We start from the raw sequence: 22,763 nt of genomic DNA, 5'->3' as shown, positions 1-22,763 counted from the left end.
GGATCAAACGAGCCATCCAAAGTCTAGTTTTTCAGCAGCCATTCCAAATCGTGTACGTCACTTTGGATTCATTTGCAAATCTTAGAGGGTGGTTTCAAGATGAAATAAGGGCTGGATGTACCCGAGCAGACGGTTAAATTACCAACATCATGAATGTACATAACATTGCTGTTCCTTGTAGCCGCGGCGCTCGACGTCTTTTCGCTAAAGGAGCGAATCAAAATGCAGTCGCACGCGCGCGCGCTCGTCGGGCCATTCGCGGCTCGAATTCGCGAGCTGGCTTGTTTCGCGAGAGAGGCGAGTCACGTGTCGGTTACACGACGAATTACGCCACACGGTGTGTAGAAAGCGGTCTGCGTGGAGCCGCAGAGAACCGTGCAGGAAATCGCGCGCGATCTGTATTAATTTCTAGGTGCACGGCGCCCGTAGTCTGGCGAGCTTCGCCGGCCAGACATTATCAGGTTCTCACGCACCTGCGGTCACTAATTATGACAAATGGGACGAAAATGAAAAGAAATTATTTTAAAAGTTGGAAATGTCAATGGTCGAAAATAATTAAAATTTTAATAATCATGTTCCTTCTCTTCCACCTGTTCTATTCGTGTTGCGAATTGTCTAAATAATCAACAATTTATATATGCCCAGCTGCGTATAATAGTTCTGATCGTTCTAAATTTTCAGATCACTGATTTTTCCCTCACCTTGTACAAAAATTGACCACCGCTCGGCGTATTTTCGAATCGCGTGACCGACACGCGGAAACATTGTCGCAGGTCAGTGACGTGAATCATCGAGCACAGCAGCAGAGAGCGGCTGCTTTGCCAAGACATTCTCCGGCAGGTTTTTGATCAGAGGCGACTCGACTCGGGGCCAATTTCCCTGAACGCTTTCGAGCGATTCTCGGCTCGTAAAGCCTCTCGGAATCGCGTACCCAGGCAGCTCGTGATCGACCTGTCGACCCCCCGAGGCGACCGGGGACGGCGATATTACCATTTTTCGCCTGGGAATGTCGCTTTAGTTCGGCTTTTTGCGCCCTGTAGCCGTGGGTCGAATTAAGTCGCGCGGCCGTTCGTAATGAAAATAAGCCAGACGAAAAGGGTTGAAAGTTTTTTATGGGCCGCGTAAACGCTTACAGCTTTACCGGGCCGAGGCAGTTTCTTATTTACGGGATTAGTCCCGCGGGCGTCTCGTGAATTTCGGCGGCTATTGCTCCGGGCAGACGTGATGTATGACGCGTGAAAGGCTACCGCCCCTTAGGCTGTTCCATTACGGCCGCCGCCGGTCCCTTATCGGCGGACACGCTGTTTTCTATTTTATCAGGGCCTGCAACTGGATGTACTCTGGAGGCTATCGTGGGAGCATCGGGCGTGCGTCAATAATTGATCGACGACCTAACTGACGCTGGATCGCGATAGATAGCAGAAGAACCACTTTCCACCAGAACCCAGATCTAACCCAGATCGTGATGTGGATGCTGGGACTGATAAGAGGGCGTTCAGTCCTGTGCAAGTTAAACTGCAGCGTTGTCTTTCTACGTGCATTTCGGGATATTGAATCAATGAATGGAAAGAAAATAAAAATGGGAACAAATTTTTTTGTGGATTTTAACATACGGATCGAAGATGCAGAATCTTTTCTTTATCTCGCTACTTCTCCGGGGCTCGCCAACGACACTGTGGCGAAGCATCGGACCGAATTTTGCGGAGAAAGGGGATTTCCGAGGATTATATCAGGGTAATAAAAAGAAGCGCACCTATTCGCAGCGTTGCGCGGACTAGTCTTTATTGGGTTCTCTCCCCGGTCATTTCGAGTTTTAAGGCCGCCATTAAGACCTCCGGTACGGCATTTGCATTCGGCTGGGAGCCGTGGCTGACATCACGCGCTCATTCTGCCGGAGACACGAGGCTCCGTTAACGCGGAACATGGCCGTGTCATAAATTCTACGGAATAAAGAGGGGCGACGGCCGGCTGTCTTGGCGTATAAATACCGCGGGCCCATTAAAACTTTTCGCGTACTTAGTCGGGAATTTATTTCGGCGCGGCCACGTGTGTCCGGCCGTGGGAGACATGCTCGTAACCGTTTTATGGGAGACCCGTTTGATTTGTCTATGGGGCACGCCGGGATTCCATGCTTTCGATGGCCACTGGTTTTCATGATCGTACTGCCAGATATTTAGTAGAATGATCTCGAAGTAGAAAGTTGTAGAGTGGAATGTCCTTCGAGTAGAAGGTCCTAGTGTGGAATGTGTTGCAATCAGAAGGTCCTTGATCAGAATTCTCTAGACTAGAAGGTCCCAGAGTGGAATGTGCTTCAAATGGACCATCCTACAGCAGGGTGGTCCGGAATAGAAGGTCCTAGAGTGGAATGTGCTTCAAGCAGGAGGTCCTCCATGACAATGCTCTAGACTAGAAGGTCCCAGAGTGGAATGTGCTTCACATGGACCATCCTAGAGCAGGGTGATCCAGAATAAAGGATCCTAGATTGGAATGTGATTCAAGCAGAAGGTCCTTGATGAGAATGCTCTAGACTGCAAAGTCCCAGAGTGGAATGTGCTTCACATGGACCATCCTAGAGCAGGGTGATCCAGAATAAAGGATCCTAGATTGGAATGTGATTCAAGCAGAAGGTCCTTGATGAGAATGCTCTAGACTAGAAGGTCCCAGAGTGGAATGTGGTTCATATGGACCATCCTAGAGCAGGGTGATCCAGAATAAAGGATCCTAGAGTCGAATGTGATTCAAGCAGAAGGTCCTTGATGAGAATGCTCTAGACTGCAAGGTCCCAGAGTGGAATGTGCTTCAAATGGACCATCATGGAGCAGGGTGTTCCAGAATAAAAGGCCCTAGAGTGGAGTATGCTGGACTCAGAGGGTCCTGGATCTGAATGTTCAATCCCGCTAGATAGATTAGCCAACGCTTCGTTCGTTCTCGCTCCTGAGGTCGGCTAAATTAGCAAAGAGTTAGCGGTTTCATGGTGCGTTGGCCGTTGAACGCTCGCAGAGTTCTCGAATTAGAATTCCGTTTGGGCGCCGGCCACCGAAACGGCGTTTCGTGGGCGTGATATGCGTGTCACCGTCGCTGAAACTTTGTAATCGTCTTCGTTCTCGCGAGATCCGGCGCGCTCTCGCCAAAGAAACGCTGCGAACAAGATAACGAACCGTCTAAACATAGAGCCGCCTCCCTTGGAACTGTTATGACACGTTTGCGAGGCGTTCTGTCACGCTGCCGGGATTCGATCCGGTTACACACAGAAGTCTGTAAATTTTCTCTCTACCTCACACTCTCGACGATCCTAGTTTACCGGACCTTATTCCTCAGCTTGCAATTGCGCGGCAGTGTATGTGCATACGCGGACGGGTCTGTCGCGACGATAAACGGTCTTTTTCACGGCCGATTCCGCTGGCGGCGTGTTTGCGCGTGAAATCGGCCGCACGATCGCGATAAAAAGAGATTATCTCTGTGCTCGCGTGTGATCCGCTCACGGACAACCTTGAACAGTCTCTCTCGACGAGGTCAGCGAGGCAAATAAACCTCCTTCGAGCCTACCTCACGCGTTTCTTCAATCTCCACGTACATGCGTCCCAGAATTTTTGTAAATTTTTCCCCCGGTTTGAACAACGACAGTATCATATCTGCAACAAACTCTCTATCGAGTTGACAAGATGATACGGAAGCACAAGCTCCCAGGAGTACCGTCTCAGAATACAACTCGCACACTGCACTGAAGACACCAGAAATCTTGTTCCACACAATAATCCTAAACGAAATGATCAGATCATATTATTGAGGGCGAGTTGTTGGTGTATCATCGAAGTTTCTGTTGCGGTTGAAAGATCCGTTAAAAAATCCTTAGAGCCACGTGACGTGGAGGTTGAATACATCTGGAACAATCGTCGGTAGATAACGTGTCAACTATCCTATTGCAACCTACGAGATTTTCCGTAAGCATAGTGAAGCTATCATTTAAGAGGCTCGATGGCACCAGAGCGGAGGCGTTGTGCATCGACCTACTGCGGGGGCCAGAAAAAGCGAAAAAACGGCGCCGAACTTCCGTAACGCTATTGTGCGCCAGGTTCGGGGAACAATGGAGGCATTAGCGGGCTGAAAAGCTTGCCTGAATAAAGAGGAGGCCGACAGGTATTTGCGCATGTTGGCGCGCGCGCGTACACACACACACACACACAACACACACACACGCGCGTGGAAAGAGCGGCTCGCGGTGTGGCGCGCGGTGCACTTGCATCGAGTGCATAAAATAATCAGTCAACGACCGCTAAGCGGCGAGCGAGCTAGGCTAAGCGCGCGCGTTGCTACTTTTGCGTCAGGGTCGCGCTCGGCAACGTGCCGTAACGTTGAGCTAGGTTAGTAATATCGCCTCTCCCCGCCGGAGCTATTTATTAGCTCTATTCTTACGCAGCAGCCAACCAGCACGCGCGCGGACACCACGCTCCTCTTCGTCGTCTTCCTCTTCCTCCACCTCCGCCTCTTCTCTCGCGTTTTCTGCTCGTCGCGAGGCAAGACCGAGCCCTCGTCGACTGATAAAGTCGATATCGCGGCGCAGTCCTCGTTTAGATTCCAATTCCTGGCCGGATCTACGTCCCTCTCCCCTTCTCTCTCCTTCTCTCTCGCTCTCTCTCAGTTTCACTATTTTTCTCTCCCTCGTCTTCTCTTGTTATCTCTAATCGGACGATTGCCTCGGGTGTCTGTTTCAGCTACCAGGCACCGCGAGCCTCTCCCATCGAGCAGCCATCGATAAACCACTGTTACGTAGCTGGGAATTTTCCTCCACGCGAAAACAGATTGCACTATCTGCTCCTGGCTGAAAGAACGACACACTGTTTTCATTTCCGAGCTCTGTTTTCGACGCTCTGCGCGCGCGCAAAGCGCTTTTACGGACTTGTCGCCACTGGCGGGTCTGCTTGTGTCTGACCTGGCTGTCTGGATCTACTTGAATGCTTCACAGAGGCTACGTTCGATTTCGGACTGATTTTTGATGTTTCGGTTGTTGTATCTTGTTCGAATTTTCTTTTTTGAGGTGTTTGGGGATGCTTTCGATGGTTGGTTCGATGTTTGTGCAAACTTGCAAACTTTTAGGAGACGAATCATATAGTCGTAGATATGAAGAGTTTGTTGTAATTGCGACATAAGAGGCTCTTGATTTAGTACTTTGTGTCATCGTGTGACAGTTCTACTGATAACTTTGTGGATGTTTCCATACACTTATATCGCAATAAACAAGATACAGACAGGAATTTTATTTTCTGGAATAAACACAGGAAACTAACAGGAGATACATACGATGATTTTTCTGATATTTTCTGTTATTGCGTCCCTAACTTCTATGTAACATTTTGGGCAATCGGTTTCCCAATGTTTGTGCAAACTTCCTTCTCAATGGACGAACTCCAAAAGCGTGGACGGAAGTAGAATTTCCATTTCGTGTAGCAGTCAAAATATAGAAGCTTCCTGGCTTCCCGATGCTCAGTTTTCGTATGTTTGCACAAACACCCACTTGACGAATTCCAAGAACGCCGCCGCAAATAGCATTCTCTATCCCGCAATAGCCGCGTCCACGGACGGAAATCGCTGAAATATTAAATCCTATCGACTTTTACGCAACGTTTGGCCGCTCCCCAAATTGTCTGCAACTCGAACTGCAACCTCCGCGAGTTTGCTACAACTTCGCCGGGTACAGAAACGAACGGCGACCATTTTCGAGCGGGAAGAGGATCGTGGCGTGTTCGGCCAAGAGTTCACAGGGTACCGTAACCCGGTGCAACCAACGAAGCAGCCATCGTCTGGGTATAAAAGAGAGCGTCGCGCACATCTGTGTCATCGCGGTTTGTTGCGGCGCAGAACGCGCGGCGTTACGTCGCGTTTACGTTCCCGGTAAACATGTTTGTTTGCTCTTGTCGCGGCTCGCTACATACATGTCTCAGCCAGTCGGGACTGGTTTTTGCGCTAGGTTAGTTAAGTGTAATTCCGTCTGGCGAGGTTACATTGTATTCCGGGCCGGCTCACGCGGTGCCCACGCGTGTACGGTTCGACGATGCAGGCAGGCAGGCACACCAGTAAACGTTATCTCTCTGTTACGTCAGAAGCCATACGAACTTGCGAGCAAGCGAGCGAGCGAGCGAGCGGATTCGAGCGCGCAATAAACTCGCTACGTGGCGACTGCGGCTACGTGATGGACCGCGTGTAACTCCTTTTCCATTCCGGTTCGGCCTGCCTCGTGAATCACGGAGCCACCTAAGGACCTATTGCGCCGCAACATGCAATAACAACGCTTTATCGCACACCTACCGGCGGAATAATAATGAACCCGCTCGAATATAATCGAGACTCCATGACCGGGATTCGAACAGGATGTCTCTTTCGTTCTACTCCCTTCAGAGCACACTTCCGCTGCATCTTCGGTCCCTGATAATTTCTGTTTGAGGATGAAACATGGATGAGCGATCTTCGCAAATTTCTATTCCTAATACTCGATAATTAGACACATCAATTGAGTCCTACTTAGAGGATCAGACGGGTCTACTGGTGTTTATTTGGGGGATGATTTCTAGGGGATGAACCTGATTCTTCAGCAATTTTTAACCCGGGAACATTGTTCCTATTTTCCAGACGATACTAATCGAAATCCCTTGCTACAAATATCTCATACCTGTCTAAAAGATGCCATCTTTTCACTCTACGTCTCCCAGCAATATTCTGCCATCCTCCAAAAATAATCATCTCATTCTACCTTCAAAACCAGCTTCGGGATCAATCTTTTGGGGCTTCTGTGAACGAATTAAATTTCCTGAGACCGCCTACGAGACTCCAATCTCAAAGTAGCATACGTCAATAGACGCGCAGTTAATGTGTATGTACGAGAAGAATTTTGAAAATTCTTTTTTAACGAAAGAAGCTTCGTCGAGCAGAAGAGGTCGCGTAGCTGGCAGCAGGATCCCGCCAGAAGCTCGTTACAGTCGTCGGCGGACGGTTCAATCGTAGTTCTTGTTAGCCAAATTGGATAACGAGTCATTCGCGTCGAATAATTGGCCGTCGTCGCAGCGACGAGCAGCGTAAGACAAATCAATTTCGTCGACGATCTAGGTAGCACGCGTCTCCGTCGCGCGATATTATTATTATTATTATTATTATTACTCTCTCTCTCTCCCTCTCCTTCCCCCCTCTCTCTCTCTCTCTCCCTCTCCTCCCCCCCCTCTCTCTCTCTCCCCGTCTCCCCCTGTCGGTCTTCCTATCTCTATCTCTATCGCGTTGTTGCAACATGTTCGCCTAATCGCGGGTAAACACGGTCGTTCTAGCGTATTGGCTAGCCGACAGTCGAGTTTTTCTTGGGCTAGGTTAGGCACACTTATCGTCCGGTATCGGCGGTGTTTACCACTTCGCCGTCTATTCTTACACGACCGACGCTGACCGAGAACGTGAACGAGTCTACAAGTAGCATACACTCCCGTTCATAAGTCGATCAGGCGTTTACATCGATAAGTGCAGCCGCCGCAGGAAATGAGCCGGCTCGTTACGTTACGTAAACAATGAAATAGCTGCTCGTTAATTTCGCACTCCTCGCGAAAACCTAGTCAGACTTTTCCCGAAATACCGTTCCGGTTTCGTTCGATCCGCCGAGCGCGAAATGGCGTGCTTGTTTGTTAACCTTGTTGCAGTTTTCGGTTGAGCGTTTAAAACAAACTATTCCGAAAAGTGCAGCGAGAACTGCAAAAATGCCATTGATTCCCGAGCTTGTTATTTTTTTTTTGTTCGCTTTTAAAAACGATTTTGCGAGGTGCAGAATTTCACGATTTCACACCGAGATAAAGAGGTTTTGTAAAATTGTTTGGTTGCTCTGTGTCCGTATTTTTGTCGGAGCGAACAGTTGTCGGCCAACTTGTGGACCGTAGTGTACGCCACAGCGGTTACCGTGCACACAATGGACACACCTGTGTGTGCACCGTGGCGTCCGTGTTCTGGGCGTATGCCAGGTCGTGGGAGAGGATATTGTAAAATCGTGACTCTGGGAATTGCTGCGTTTTAAATGGTCCTCATTAAGCAATTATAATAACAGCTTGACTCGCAATAAATGTTTATGTAATCCCGTATTTTGATCAATTGGCTCGGAGCGCCATTGAGATCCAAATAATGCGAACGAAATTCACGAACCAAAATTCTGGAGCCAGTTTCCACCAAATTCTCAATCTGTCAATTACGTAGCTCATCAGATAAATTTCTAGTGCATAAGAAAGGATCGCTCCACTGTTATAATCAGAATCGTTGATTTCCGTAACATCTAACACAGTTTTTGTAATTTATAGTAACAATTACAACATTTTGAGCTCTTTCCGACACCTCTATCTCAAAATGAAAGAGGTGCAAACGACCCTGAACGTTTCTAACAGCTTTCACTCACGCGTTTGAACTATCCCAACGCAGTTTTATCTCAACGTTCGTTGTCAGCCGTAAAGCCGTTCGTTCTCAGGCACTCCGCAACTAAAATGAACCCACGCGAACCGTCCCCAACGACGCTCAAGCCGCATAAACCTTCGCATCATCTCCGAATCACGCAACTAAGCTTAATGAAGTATCAGAGCCCGCTTCTTATTACCAGCCGTAAAAATTCTGCCTGTCAGTCGTCTTTAAAGTATAATGAGCACCGCGAAACCCATTAACACCAAGTCCGCACGAACGTATTCTTAGTCACTGCGATCCATTCAGACTCCGCGGAGAGGGGGAATACAAGATCATTCCCCATAGAAATCGGCAAGAATCTCCGAGCGAGTTAGAAGAGGGTACGCGGCGCGCGGCAGCTTCGGCTCGTGTTCTCCGATGTTATCCGCTCGGTAATTAGAAGCGGCGTGTTTCGCTGGCAGCGGGACACGCCGATAAGTAATCTCGCCGGTGGCAATAATTCCTGCTCGTCCGAAAAAAAAGGGCCGACGACCGTTTCTTAATGAGACAGCGGAGCGCCGGCGGTCACGTGTGCACGTTGCATCGCGCGTAATGAACATGTACGCGTATGCACGCGCTTTTCTTCTCTTCTATACTACACTCACAGAGAGAGAGGGTGAGAGGGTGAGAGAGAGAAAGAGAGAGAGAGAGAGAGAGAGAGAGAGCGTGCCTTCGCGGAATCCCGCGGGAGAGGGAACGGTGTCGGTAGTGCAGTAAACTCGTGCTGCCGGATAAATATACGGTATTATGTAAGTTGTTTGCGAGCCAGAGAACGCGCACTAGAGTACACAGAGGGACGAGAACCGCGAGAACAAGCCGATCTCTTCGGATCTAGCCTTCTTCGACGCGTTGCGCAACGATCGAGCACGCTCGGCTTTTCCAAATCGATCATTGCTTTCCGATCGAAACGCTCCGTCAGCTTTTTAAAAGTCTTGGTAGGTCTCCGTCGCCTTATCTTCGCAGCCGGCGATAATATTTACCCGTTCGTGTCATCGGAAAATGTGAGTTTTTCATATCGTGTTTGCGCTGGAAAATTTCGAACTGTGGAAGCAAACTTCGTATTTCAGTGATTTGTGCGCATTTGATATGTATAATCCGCGGATTTTTATAGAAAATGAAAATTGCATGAAACGGGAATTCAGTAAAAAGTTGTTCCTTAAACATTTTAGTAATTACAAAATAACACGTTTCTACACTTAATCTTTTTACTATTTTAAACTGTACCTACACGTTTCTGAAGTACATGAAATCCGCATTCTAGTTACGCAAGCGCGTTGTCCGAGGTTTCATTTCCAAGAAAATCGAATTTCTGAGGCGTCTGATCACGACCGACCGGTTCTACTTCTGCTAAATACTAATGCACAAGACTTTCAATTTGAATTAGCCTTTTCTCGGAAACGTCGCTTTACTCCAAGTTACGATAAAATAAAAATTGGCCGGGCTCTGTTTCCTTTCGCGATCAATTCAGCAGTTGTCGAACTCGATCGAGATCATCGTCAAAGAGGAAACGCGAGCTAAGGACGCGTGTGACGCGCACCCTTTGTCAGTCGACAAAGCATCGAGCTGCCTGGCGTGGCAGCTCTCGTTCCCCGAACCCGATGAAAGGGAAGAAATTGTATGAAATTGAATTGTACGACGATTAACACAACCAGCCGACGCCTTTGGTTCCTCGCGCGGAAAAACTTGACGCGTTGACAGCTCCCGATAGAAAGACTCGAAGGGAGCACGCATCGGATCGATTGAAAATTAATCCTCATTGTCAGGACCCGGGGCTTGCATCCTGGCAACGAGAAATGCACCGGAGCGATCATGGGAAAAATTAGTTTCGTACGAATAGCTTTTTTAGTTGCCGCGCGCGCTTTATCAGTGCACTCTTTGTGCGAGCTGGAGCTATTTATTAGCAGAAATATACCAAATTTAATATATAATTGTTGGACTTATTTATTCGTTGCGTTATATGGTGGACTCTTTGCCGACACTCTTACAGCGCATTTATTGATTCATACGCTTTGTAATATATTTGCGCTATGCAAAATAAAGATGAAGCTCCATGCTGGAATTTTCCTCGAGTCTTTCGCACAGCGGTTATTCCACTATAATTGAACCGACTCCTCAGATTATGTCCGTCCGCGACAGGTGAATTCTCCCTCGCGATGGAAATAGAAATACCGTGGCATCTAATCGATTTCACAGTTACATCCGTCGATTAATCGACCCGATTACCGCCGCGGGGGCCAGTTTCTCGCCAGGACTGCCATTAACTTCTCATCGAGTACGGCAAAGAGCCGATCGAACGTTACATCACCAACGATCGGTTTCGCGGTGTGCAAAGGGTTGCGCAACCCGCTCCGTCTCGACAGGACCAGACGGAGACGCGTGGAACGATCAGAATCCATTTCGGATGCAACGATTCCGCGATCGTGCAGGAATCTCTGGCCCCTGATCGAGAACCGGTCTTCGATATCGACGGGAACGCCTTCGCGATTATGTAACTGCCGAGTCTCGAGTCGTAACAATGAGAAACAGTTCTCCGATTTCTTTTTCTGATTTTACTAACTGAGTTATTACATGGAAGCAAGACGTCTCGGCTGATAAATTATTTTCCGATGAGTCACATCGCAGAAACCACCGTCTAGAGCAAGCAGAAGGTGCCCTTTGTGCGGGGAGTATTGAGAATTGGCCCCTGGGAGCGACATTTTGAAGCAAACGGTACAAACGTTACAAGAAAGAAACATTTTTGATCTTGAAGTCTATCGATTACGCTCGGTGGGCGTGGTTTTGCAGCTCTCGATTTTTGTGGAGACAGAACAGTGCCCCACAGAGCAATCTATCCTTTTGTTAATCATTTTAGACGATGCTAGAGTTTTAATTGAAAATTTAGTGAGCGAAGACTACGCATTTTGCTGTATCAATACAAAATGCCTCGAATGGGGCGTGGCTTGGAAGCTCTCGATTTTTATGGAGCCTAGACAGTGTCCCACCGACTAGTCTACGTCCCCATTCATCATTTTCTATGTTGCTATAATTCCCAATAAAGCGAAGCAGTGCTAGAAGACTACCTATTTCGCCCTCTCAATATACAATGTCCCGAGTGGGCGTGGTTTTGCAGCTCTCGAGTGAATCGAATCGATGCCCCATAGGGCAGTGCACGCCCATACGTATTCTATATTATAGCACGAGCCTCTACATTGTTGTATATCTTCTCCCGGCCCAGGACATAACAATGGAAATTTATCTATTTCGTTTCCTCCCACGTGAAGTGCCTCGAGTGGGCGTGGCTTCGCAGCTCCGGGCGGAGTTAAAACAATGATCCCAGCTTTATGCTACGTTTTACGTAGTTTGCATCGAGCCGGCGCGCTGTAGCCGTTGGAAAAATGGAATCTAGGTGAGCTAGAGGGAAGTGTGCTCGCAGTCGGCGATCGGAGAAACAATTTGCTCGGCGGAAGAGAGATTTGAGGGGTCAGCGAGAATGGAGGGCGGTCTCCGCGAGAAATCCGGCTTGTCTCTCGAACGGAATAACGGAGGAAGGAACACGTATAGCACTCGTCCGGCCGAGTATCCCAGAGAAGCCCGGTTCCCATCATATTTATGAGACACCCCCGGACCGGCCGCAACGCGGGGGATCAAATCAGGGTAGGAGAGAGCGACGTGTGCCAACCGTATTCGCATGGTCGCGGCACCGACGTGACCTGCACGACCGAGAAATTGCCTGAAAGCTCACGTCGCACGCTCTTCAAACGAGGAAATCCAACGTGTGTCCCTCTCTCTCTCTCTCTCTCTCTCTCTTTCTTTCCTACAACATCCATCCCTTTGAACCTGTCGATTCTACTCCCAAAAGGCGGCTGCTGCTGTTGGATAGAGGAAGGGGACCAGAAGAAAGTCCCGCTTCGCTTTTCTATCCGTCACACGCACCGTTTTCTCCTCGAGGTTCCCCGTTCCTTCCGGGAAACGACATCCCCTTTCCCATCCCGAAATCGCGGCGCATTCGTACGCAATCAAGCGCTCGTTCCAGGCCTGGCGAGGGCGTGGAAATCGCTTTTGGGAATGACACTGCCTGCCGGTGGCGCGCGGGCTGTCGCGACGTTCGTCAAACCCTCGGAAGTTTCAATGTTTCCGAAGGCGTGCCACTGGTCCCTTTGCTCCTTTAAAAATAGTTTTTATTTTGACCTGCAAGAAAATATCTTTCGCCGCGTCCCTAAAAAACTAAGTGCAAGAAGGTTGAAAGAGTATTCTCAGCATTATGGATATTAATCATTTTTATTTCATTCAGTACATGACTTTGATTTTACGTTCGAGGCTGCTATATTGGCAACCTTTCACCTATTCACCACATTTGTAGATAGCAATCACGTCATTCGACTAGAAAAATAATATATACTGTAAAAATTTTTAACAGAATTAAGGCAAGTCTCGTCGTCTCTTCAGAATGTCTTCAAGAATGTGACTCCACACGATATTTTCTCTGTTACAATTAATTTAATGATAACCTAGAGCAAAATCAGTGCAAGCCCACTGTCTCGTTAGGACCCTTGTTCTCTGGTCCTGGCTGCAGACAAGCCCTCTTTATCAGCTCGTAAACGGTGGAAAATCGCTCAATCTGCGAACTGCGTTGCACCTCGGCTCGCTGAACGCACAAACTGCAGTATGACATCATCGTGTCTACTTCAGCTCGGTTAACTCGATACTGCATTTATTTTTACCGTCCAGTGGGAAGTCTTGTTACATTGTGGCAAACTTAACGAGCGCCATTAGTCATATCTGCTTCCCGGCGATTCCTGGTACGATAATTATTAGTTCCGCGCCGGTCAAGATATCGTCGGATACGTCGAATTTTATGATTAATACAATTACGTTGTGCAATCCGGCTGTAATTGTTAGGCGACAGCTCGTTGCCAAGTGGGCAGAGCCCCGTGTAAGAGGTGTAAAACGTCTCCGGCGAGACTTCTCAATGAGGAGGAGAGACTTCTCTCTCTCTCTCTCTCTCTCTCTCTCTCTTCGTTGGATTTTTTGCGCGTTACTTTGTTTCCTCGAGCCAGCTGGTTCGCCGGTCCTCTTTCTGCCGGGTCTCTCTGCTACAATGGAGCACGTGCTAACTCGGAACAAAGCTGCACGTCTGGACCCTCCTTAAGTCCACGATGTGTACGGGCCGGTGTGTATACGTACGTGTTCTCCCGCGTGTAACCGCTTTCAAAAGACCCTTTTGTAGGACATCGATGCCATTCCAGAAACAGGATTTCTCGCACGCTGGAACGAACAGAGCATTGCTTGGATACGAGGATCCCGTCGTGTTTCACGATGTCACTTTGTTCAGGTGGTCGGATGCTGTCGATCTCTGCTCCGGGTCACCTGCACGCTGCTGTGGGACTTTATCGAATAACGATCAGAGTTATGTCGACGGAAATGCTTCGATAAACCCACAGGGACAAAACTTTGCTCCAGAAGCTGATAGATCGCTGATCACAGTGAATTCTCGGTATATGTCCACAACAGGGGTCTTGCCGGCGTCGTGTATCGTCCAGGAAACATGTCCGAGACCTCTCGATCTTCGTGGCCCCTCACGCGGTATACTCTGCGATAGTGGGGATAATACCGCGACATTTATCATTCAGCTCTTGGCGACATATGTAGAGAAATCACTGGATTTGATCAGCTTAAGTTGGTTTCATTCAACGCAACGTACCATTTTCATAAAATCTTGGAACAATTTTGAACAGGTGGGGCGATGTTGTAAACAGAGGTGCGCTGCCAAAAATTGTCAGTCCCTCGCGAACTGTCGGGAACGATGGGCCCTTTCGACCCTGATGGACCCCTCCTCCTCCCTTCCTTTTTTCTTATCCCTCTTCCTGGACCTTTCCCTATTTCTCTCTTTTTCCGGCCGTTCCTGTGAAACAATAATCGCTGCTCAGGTAACGTCTGCGCCCCGGGTAATCTCCTTAACGAAGAATCGTCCCTTCTGGTTCATGAGAGACGCGTACTCGGGGGGCGGGGGGAGTATGGGAAGATGTGCTTCCACCGGCGGCGGATCCAATAAGCGGCTATCTGATACGCTTGTCTATTCTCCGGAGAGATGAAATTCGTGACCGGAGCGCGCGCCGTCTCCCCGGAGAAACGGCGGAGAACGAAAATAAAAGGAGAACACGGGCTGAGACAATCCCATTCAAGCCCGGGCCAACGGGATACCAGGGGCCGCCCGAAAGAGGTCCCGGATTTAGGAGGAACGAGTGGGGCAGGTGCGTCTGTCTCTAGGATCGAGGCTGTTGGGGGACCCTTAATACGGTATTTCATCGGTCATAATGCGCTCGTACACCCTCTAGATTCGTCCCTCTGTCCTCCTCGAGCGAAACTGCGCGGTATCGATGCCTCTATCTTCCTTAACGGTGACTCTGTCCTTTCTCACCCTCCAGCTTCCTCGCCGGGAGAAGCTGCCTTCTGTCCGTTCGACTGGAGAGAACGGTGTCGAAGAGGGTGGTTAAAAATGGTCAAATTTATCGTCTCCGAGGTACCCAGTGCTTCACCGACATTCACGCATCTGTCGAAATTATACCGCTAAACTGACTCTACCAGACGAACACAATTATCTGAGGCAACTCGGAACAAAGGTCTAATAACGATGAGTTTTAGCAGTCCACGGGGCTTAGAAAAATTCTGAACGGTGCTTCGATCATGCCACAACATGCCTACAAAGCACCGACTCCGTAAAGCCAACAATCTTCGCTAAATAAAATCCCAAAGATCGCGTTCGAACGGAGGCGGCATTCCCTTACACCGACTTCGTACTGTACTTAAAGCTCACTATCTTTGCTAAATAAATTCCCAGTCCCAATTCACGTTCCCGTTCGAGTGAGAGCAATCCCGCGGTTCCAGCGTCGAAGGTTCCCAAGGTGGCGCGTATCGGGTCGAACAAGTCTCACAGAGGTTTTCCAATTACGGGGGTTCGAGACATCGTGTCGTGCCCGGGCGCGAGCGTTATCGCGACGCGAAGTTATCAGTGAACACTAGCTTCCCCGGGGCGGTCCCTTCGGAGAAAGAGGAAGAGGAAGGGAGAGGGTAGGATAGAGCAACGTCAAAGGGACGACGGGAGAGGACAATACTTCTCTGGGCGTTAATAATGAGCCTGGTATTCCGGCGGCATCGGTGTCACGTCCCTTTGTCCGGCCGCGCATTATTCGGCCGCGCGTACGCGTATCTGGAATAATCAGTCGCGTTTTAGTGGAAACAGCAACGGCGAGCATTGTCTCGCGGGACACCGTCGAAACGACGGAACCGCTCCGAGAACAAAGAGCACGAGGGCCGAGGGGATAAAGCGGCCTGGGAGAGAGAGAGAGAGAGAGTAAGGGAGACACGTTCCGTCGGGAAAGTTCCGTAGTTTCGCGGAACTTGGCCCGGAAAACATGGAAACGCGAGAAGAACCCGCAACCCTCTTCCTCCTTTTCTTCTTGTTCTTCTTCGTCCTCCCTCGATCGTATCGCCTCGGATCGTAGACGAGAGACTACTACTCTTTCCTCTTTTATCGACCTTCTTTCGGCCGTTCGACTTCCAGCGAAAAACTTTCCTATTAATCGAATGCCTTCGTGTTCCCCTCACACACCCGCCACGGTCGCACACGCCACACAGGATACGATTTCAATCGTCTCACCCGGAAGTTCCAAAGTTTTCGCCGTGCTAACCTATATCTTCCGCTCGACCTTCCTGAACAACTGGATCCGATACGGAAGTGCGAAACGATCTGTGCAAAATACGTTCCAGGTTTCCCAAACTAATTATTTACGGTACACTCTTCAGCCTTCGTCTCGGGGGCGATTCAATTGCGCACACGTTCTATTCTTCGCGTTTTAAACGATTTAATTGCGTACACTCTTTATTTTTCGTCTCTCAAGCGACATACACACGGCTTTTCTTCATCTCTGAAGCTGTTTACATGCGTACACATTTTATTTTTCGTACTTCGAGCGACTCAATTGCAGACACACTTTATTCTCCATGTTTGAAATGATTTACCTGCGTACACATTTTATTTCTCGTATTTCAAGCGACTCAATTGCACTCGCACTATATTCTCCAGGTTTGAAACGATTATTCTTCGTCTCTCGAACGATTTACCATCATCTGCAGTTTATTCTCTTGTCTCTGAAATTGTTTACCCGCATCTATCTTCTTGTTTTGTTCGATCTTTAAACGATTTACCTGTTAGGACGTAATCTTCTACCCTCTGGCGAATTACGTCGTATAAATTCGTATAAAGCAGTTGATAAAAGCTCCTGCTACAGAAATGTTCGTTACATAAAATCTCCTTAAACGTTCAGATATTTTCCTTTAGACCTGTGCAGTTCCAGCAACACTAACCCTCGTACAAATTCTCCCCGATTAAAATTCAGTATCTCCCTTCAAGTTCACTGTACCATCGGCGTTGCGCGCGTCATTCCGGACCGGTATCGCTCTCAAAAATCGTTTAATTCGTCCGACGGGTCCACGAAAAAGTGGGAAAGCTGCGCCGAATTTCCCGTTCATCGGTCTTTAATTATCATCGCGTATCCCATTTTCGCGTCGCTGTGAAAAACACGGAGAGCAGACACGCGGCGTTCATCGGCGCAACTTTTTTTATTTCAATTTCCGCGACTGTGTCGCCGCGTAGAGTGAGAGAGAGAGAGGGTTTTAATCGAATCGCGCGTCGGCGGTTATCGAAAATTGTTTTCCATTTTACAAACGATTCGCTCGACAGCGAGGCCCCAGCGACGATTTTATTTCCCTTTTGGCCGGCGTTTCACACCCGACCGGACGAAACGTTGAGCGGATCGATCGTCGCCGCTCGAATTGTTACATCGTTCGACGAATTTCAAAATAAACCGAACAAGAATCACAACGGGAAAAACGAAGAAATAAAAATCGTTTGGGAGAAGAAGAAAGAGGGGCGGGAGACGGCTAGTTGCGAGGCGATCGGTTTTCCCCCGGCGTTTCTGCTCTTGGGTATCGAGCGGGGGCGGAGAGGGTAGGGGTCGCGTTCGAAAACGCACGAATTTAATGTAGCATGACAGAAATATTGCCAGCCGTTCTTTGTGCCTGTGCCGGCCGTGCACGAAGCTTCCTCCTCCTCGTATTCTTTTTCGTGAACCGGCCGCGCACTCTCCACCCCCCCTCCTCTTTTTTCGCTTTCCAGCCCGTTAACCATAACTCGGCGCCTCGCAAAAACACGAGATTTAAATAACAATTTAATATCGAATGCCGGGGGGCCCACGGCGTCGTCGCCAGTCGTTTCTCCTTTTACCGCGGACGAGAATTATTGCCGGACCCGGCGAAACTCGGCTGCAAAAAACCACGCGGACGTCGACGGCGCTCCGGGGCCGGAATCTCCGTTGAGAAATCGATTTTTAATTATGCACCGCTGGCTGGAAACCAAACCAGTCTTTTCTCGAATTTGGGACGTCGAGCCTAATCTCGAGATGAAGAAACCGCAGACGGTCCCAGTCGGATGTGCTCGAGAATAGGCTGTGGATAATTACTCTAACTGTATCCCATTCGAAAAAGTCGATCTTCTCAAGAAGATATAAAGATCTAAAACAAAATGATAATCCACTGCTGCAAGCGTTCGATAAAAATGCCTAGTCAAATTGACCCGAACCTGTTCTCGCATTTAAAATCGCCAAGGTGCTCGACGCGGAAGACAGACGTTTCACTTATTGGATCTTGCCGGAGAATTTAAAATCGCGCGACAGTTCGATTATCGCGTCGAGATAATCGCGTCGAGACGTCGAACGGGAAACGCTGAAGTGGCGGTTCCGCGGATCTACATTCGTCGCGAATCTCTTTCTTTCCGCAGAGTTGGGAAAAAGAGGGTGGAAACATCCCCCGGAGGCTTTCTCGCGGGAGAAAAAGACCCGTTCTAGTCTCTTGAAGCACCATTGCTCCGGAGTGTTCTCCTCTCCTAGATTTATCTTACTCGAGCTGCGTGGAGAGCACGGGAATGTCAAGAACTGCGCGATTCCGCGTTAATTCCGCTTTCCGGAGCACGGTTGGCTTGAGATTGCCCTGTGGGGCACTGGCGTGGCTCCGGGGCGGTCCTTGGCCAACAATCCACGCCCCCAAAGAGTGCTGACTTAAATAGTGAATAAGCGGGTGAAGTATAAAATGATTTTATCTTGATCTTAGACAAAATGTGAACTCAAAATTGAAGCTTTGAAATCCAGAGAGCTCCGAAGAGAAGAGAGTTCATCGTCCAAGGGAAAGAATGCTCGAAGCGTTCGCGAGAGACAGCTTGGAGTCCGGGCGTCACAAAAGACGCGTTTTCTAAGCTCGTTTTCGAGAAACGGTAGGAAGCAGGTTTTTCATCTGGCGTCGTGCGAACCGGCGCGTCGTGCGCTCGTTTTTGCGAAGAACCGGACGAAAATCGCTTGGGAAAAAGAACGAAGGGGGGAGGGGTGGCCTTCTGTTAATGCCTCGCGGCGAAATTCGCAAAACGCTCGACCAGCAGCTGCTCCCGGCGTCCTTCTTGCGTTACACCGGCCATTTTCTCCTCTCCTCGTCCCAGGTCGTCCTCTTTATTCCGCCGTTTCAAACGTCGCTAGGCCATTTCTGCGACTCGGAAATCTGCACGCCACGTTTCCGGCGTTTTCGGGATTATTCTCTCACAAAGGAGACAATGCGGCCGAAAAATAAACGCTCGGCCCACCGGATACCGGGGCAGAACGAGCCTCTCCTGCGCCCGATTCGTCTCGATCACCTATCTTTCAATGATCGAACCTTTTCTTCTCGTTGCTCGACTGATTTTTTGCGATTTACCTGCTCGTAACGTTGGAAATGCTTGTTTGTAGAAATAACATTTGTAGAAAGTCAAGCAGATATTTTTGTTCATGTTCTCCCTGGGTTGATTGTCATCTAGATTTTGTGTAATTCGAGTTTCAGCTGTCGGCCTGATGATAAACGTACCGCAAATAATTATTAAACGAACTCTTAGCTTAATTGCAGGCTTGTTCTTGAAAGGAGAAACCCCTAATCAAGAGACGTCGAGTGTTACGACCGACCACAATGGCGATCCTCTCCAACTGTCATGAATCCGGGTGACCTTTTGTTTCCCGTTCCGCCGCTTTCTTTGAGGCAGTGTCGGAACTACGTGTATAAGATTTCAGGTCAGTGGCTTTTCGAGTCACTTCCCGAGAACGGATAAGAGGGGCGGGGTTTTCGAAACGGTCGATGATCGGGGTCGGTGTCAGTTTTTCGGGACAGTTGTGCTGTCACGAGGAGTTGAAACGAGGGTCGACGTTTCACGCGCATTTCGAACCACCTAATCAGACCTGACATGGTCTGCTGACGCGCAAACAATGCCTTGTGCCCCTTCATTAACCAACAACTGTTTAGGAATGAGAATTATCTGCCAGAAATTGTCCTCGGTGCTACGGAATTGTCCACTTTTGTCAGACTAAACCTACAAATTGTTTCACAGGACTCGCTTCATTCTTCAGAAAGAATTGAAATTAGTAAGAAACGAACGCGACTCAAAATAGTATGCAGAAATTGTATATTTATTGTCAACAGGTCATGTCTCACATTATTGTTTCCAAATTTATTTTCGAAAATTACTCTAGAAATAAGTAAGTGATCCGTTACAGTGTGTTATCCAAATACAATGGTTATCGTCGTCCCTGGCGTAGCCATGTTTGCATCTGCAGCCCGCTGTGACACCTGTACATAGCTGAAATTCCGCGATCGGCACGATTTAATTCAAGAAACGACAAAACTATTTAATCGCAGCAATGGTCTGAGAAATATTGAGAAGTGAAAAATATTTTTTACTCACGCTTTGCAGGCACAATGGCGCGATCGGACTTGGGGTAAAGCATGATGGTTCGCATAGTCCTCCGCACTTGTCCCATTCCTCATTCTCGGGACAATCGGACGATAGAGGAACAGCTTTAAAAAATAAGAACATTCAATTCTGCAACAAATCTTCCGAAGGATCGTTTCAATTATATTTACACTCGATGTACACCACGGTCAACAGCATTACAGCAACGAGGTATCGGAACATTTTGAACGCGGTTCCACTCGACACTTCAACTTCGTCTTGGATGCCAAGTCCACGTGAAACTGACTCTTATAGTCCTCGTTCTTCATGCATATTTAAGCGACGCGTACGTTCCCAGCGTCAGTTTGTCATGACACAATGCAAATAGAACTACCGCCAAATATTTTATGTATTTTATCGACAGGCCATCAATTTGCCGGCAACTGGCCAACTAGTTTACTATCGGACCCTAGCAAATGAACTACCAGCATATGCAACAACGACAAGTTTATTACCCGTTTACATAAATACGTTGTTCGCTGTACCGACAATTTATAATAGTATACATTATTGCCTGCTACGAGTTTGGATGATCAGCATTTGACGCATGTGCCATTGACCTCTTCGGAGTCGGGCTCGCAAGCGCAGGCTCCCGATGAGTTGGTTGGAATGCAACGCTGAATCAAGTGGAATAAATTTGTTGTTTATTCACAAACGATAGTAATGAAGGGTCGAGCAAAAATGAACTCCCTCTTTATGATAATACAGTAAAGTTTTGATCTAAGCCGAACGAAGCTACACGATCTTAGTCAGTTCGCCTATCTCCTCCACTGAGGGGTATACCGGGTCGGATATATCGGTGTGAATCACTACTAATCCAATTACAAAACTTCTTTATTTTTCATTATTTTTAATACGACTTTCACCAACCTATTTGTGGCATTTTTCTGATTAAGATGACACTAAACAGGATATAATTTGAACTGTATTTAGTCGCTTAATTGAAGGTATTTACACGCGCTGTCCTTGTCACAAGAAAATAGTAGCTCTTCACGATTTATGTCACAGCACGAACCCGAGAATTGGGCTTGGATCAAGGCTTTACTGTATTCGTTGGGTTCCTTTCATCTAATCTGTCTAATACTTCATCTATTTTGATGAAAAGTATTTCTTTTGATTTCAAAAGAAATACAATTAATTGTAACGGCCACAAATCAAGTTGTACAATTCAAAAGAAATCGCGACGTGTTTAAAGGTGCAAAACGGTTCTGACACTCACGACTTTACAAGATAGATAATGTCCCTGGCGTTGCATCCAACATGGCGTTCTGCACGCGTCTCCACATGGAAACCAAGCCCGATTCTCTCCAGGACAATCGTGCGGTTGTTCCGTCGGGATAGTGGCGCCTTCGATCAAGAAAACGAAATTTTGTGAAGAAAAAATTCAAAGAACTTCATTAAAAATGGTTCAGTTATATTTACATTCAGCGTACACAGTCAGCAACACTAGCAGCAAGATGTACCGAATCATCGTCGACCAATAATGTTACCAAACACTCACTGTTAAACACACTGTGGCTTCAGCACGGTCTCTGACGGCACACTCGAAGTCAATCGTGCTTTTATACCGGTACTTATCTTTGTACTAAATACTTGCAGTGTCATCGACAATAATCTTTGAATAAGTTAAATAAACTTGTAAGGCTTTTCGTCCTCGCAGATAATGCTATCTCTAAAATACGTCTCTAAAAATGAACATTTCGACGAACATTGCGCCGAACAGTGACCGAAACGCAAAATCGCGCCGTTCGGTTCGCCAAAATTAATGTCGATTTTGCGTTTCGTTCGCTGTTCGGCGCAATGTTCGTCGGAATGTTCAGGTCTGTACGGGCCTTAAGGGGGCCGGCAGGGTTTGAAATCCATATACGTATGCATGGGTCAAAACCTTTTCAAACTATCGCTTCAATATTGCAATGAGCAGTTTAGAAGTGGTCAATTGTGTTTCCTAAAAGTCCAATCTATGTCTGTATAGAGCCCAAATTGCGAATTTCTACCTCATCGTGGAGTAATTTGTAATATTCGGCAGAAAATTCGAATTCTGAAGCAAGTGAGACGTCACAAGATGGCTGCCGCTGAGAGATTCTCTTATTTTCGAGAGATTTAGTGTTCGTATCGAAAAAAAGGCTCTATACAGACGTAGCAAAGACATGTACAAACACGGTGGTATGCATTTTTAATTAATTACTTACTTATTTAAGACGCAAAATGTCTAGAAAAAAGGCATAGCGTAACATAGCGTGACAGTCAAGGCCAAATGCCTGCCGGCCTCCTTAAGATTTATGAACGTGCGCAAATGACTTTTGTTTCAAAGTGCATCTTTAATGCAATTGTTCGGCCATTATTTTTAACGTGGCCATCCATAAATCAACTAACAATTTCCGATAAAATTAGTAGAGCTAAATATGTTTTTGATTTACTAGTATAATTTGCAATGCAGCTTCTTCTTTCGTATGTTCTATACTTTTTTTTTTAATGTAAA

General features: G+C 47.7%; 2 protein-coding genes and 1 long non-coding RNA gene across 5 annotated transcripts in view; 1 reads left to right on the top strand and 2 right to left on the bottom strand.

Moving 5' to 3' along the window:
- The window catches only part of LOC143357941 (headcase protein-like), a 237,343-nt gene that overhangs the window by 66,228 nt on the left and 148,352 nt on the right, over positions 1 to 22,763 (top strand). The window lies entirely within an intron of this gene.
- LOC143357943 (uncharacterized) overlaps positions 1 to 22,763 on the bottom strand; it is a 188,697-nt gene that overhangs the window by 162,540 nt on the left and 3,394 nt on the right. The window lies entirely within an intron of this gene.
- LOC143358376 (chymotrypsin inhibitor-like) lies at positions 19,941 to 21,842 on the bottom strand. 2 transcript variants are annotated; one of them, XM_076795473.1, is made up of 5 exons: positions 21,707 to 21,842; positions 21,504 to 21,631; positions 20,416 to 20,901; positions 20,237 to 20,349; positions 19,941 to 20,131 (listed from the first exon to the last, which is right to left on the bottom strand). In XM_076795473.1, exons 3-5 carry the CDS (start codon positions 20,465 to 20,467, stop codon positions 20,021 to 20,023), a joined length of 276 nt encoding a protein of 91 aa, XP_076651588.1. In that variant the 5' UTR covers positions 20,468 to 20,901; positions 21,504 to 21,631; positions 21,707 to 21,842; the 3' UTR covers positions 19,941 to 20,020. The 2 variants fall into 2 exon arrangements, with proteins under 2 accessions (XP_076651588.1, XP_076651589.1); XM_076795474.1 differs by lacking the exons at positions 19,941 to 20,131; positions 20,237 to 20,349 and having other exon boundaries at positions 20,717 to 20,901; positions 21,707 to 21,840.

Source organism: Halictus rubicundus, chromosome 10 (genome assembly GCF_050948215.1).
Source record: "Halictus rubicundus isolate RS-2024b chromosome 10, iyHalRubi1_principal, whole genome shotgun sequence".
NCBI lineage: Eukaryota > Metazoa > Arthropoda > Insecta > Hymenoptera > Halictidae > Halictus > Halictus rubicundus.
Note: the sequence above shows the minus strand (reverse complement) of the source record. Positions and strands in the feature narration are given on the sequence as shown.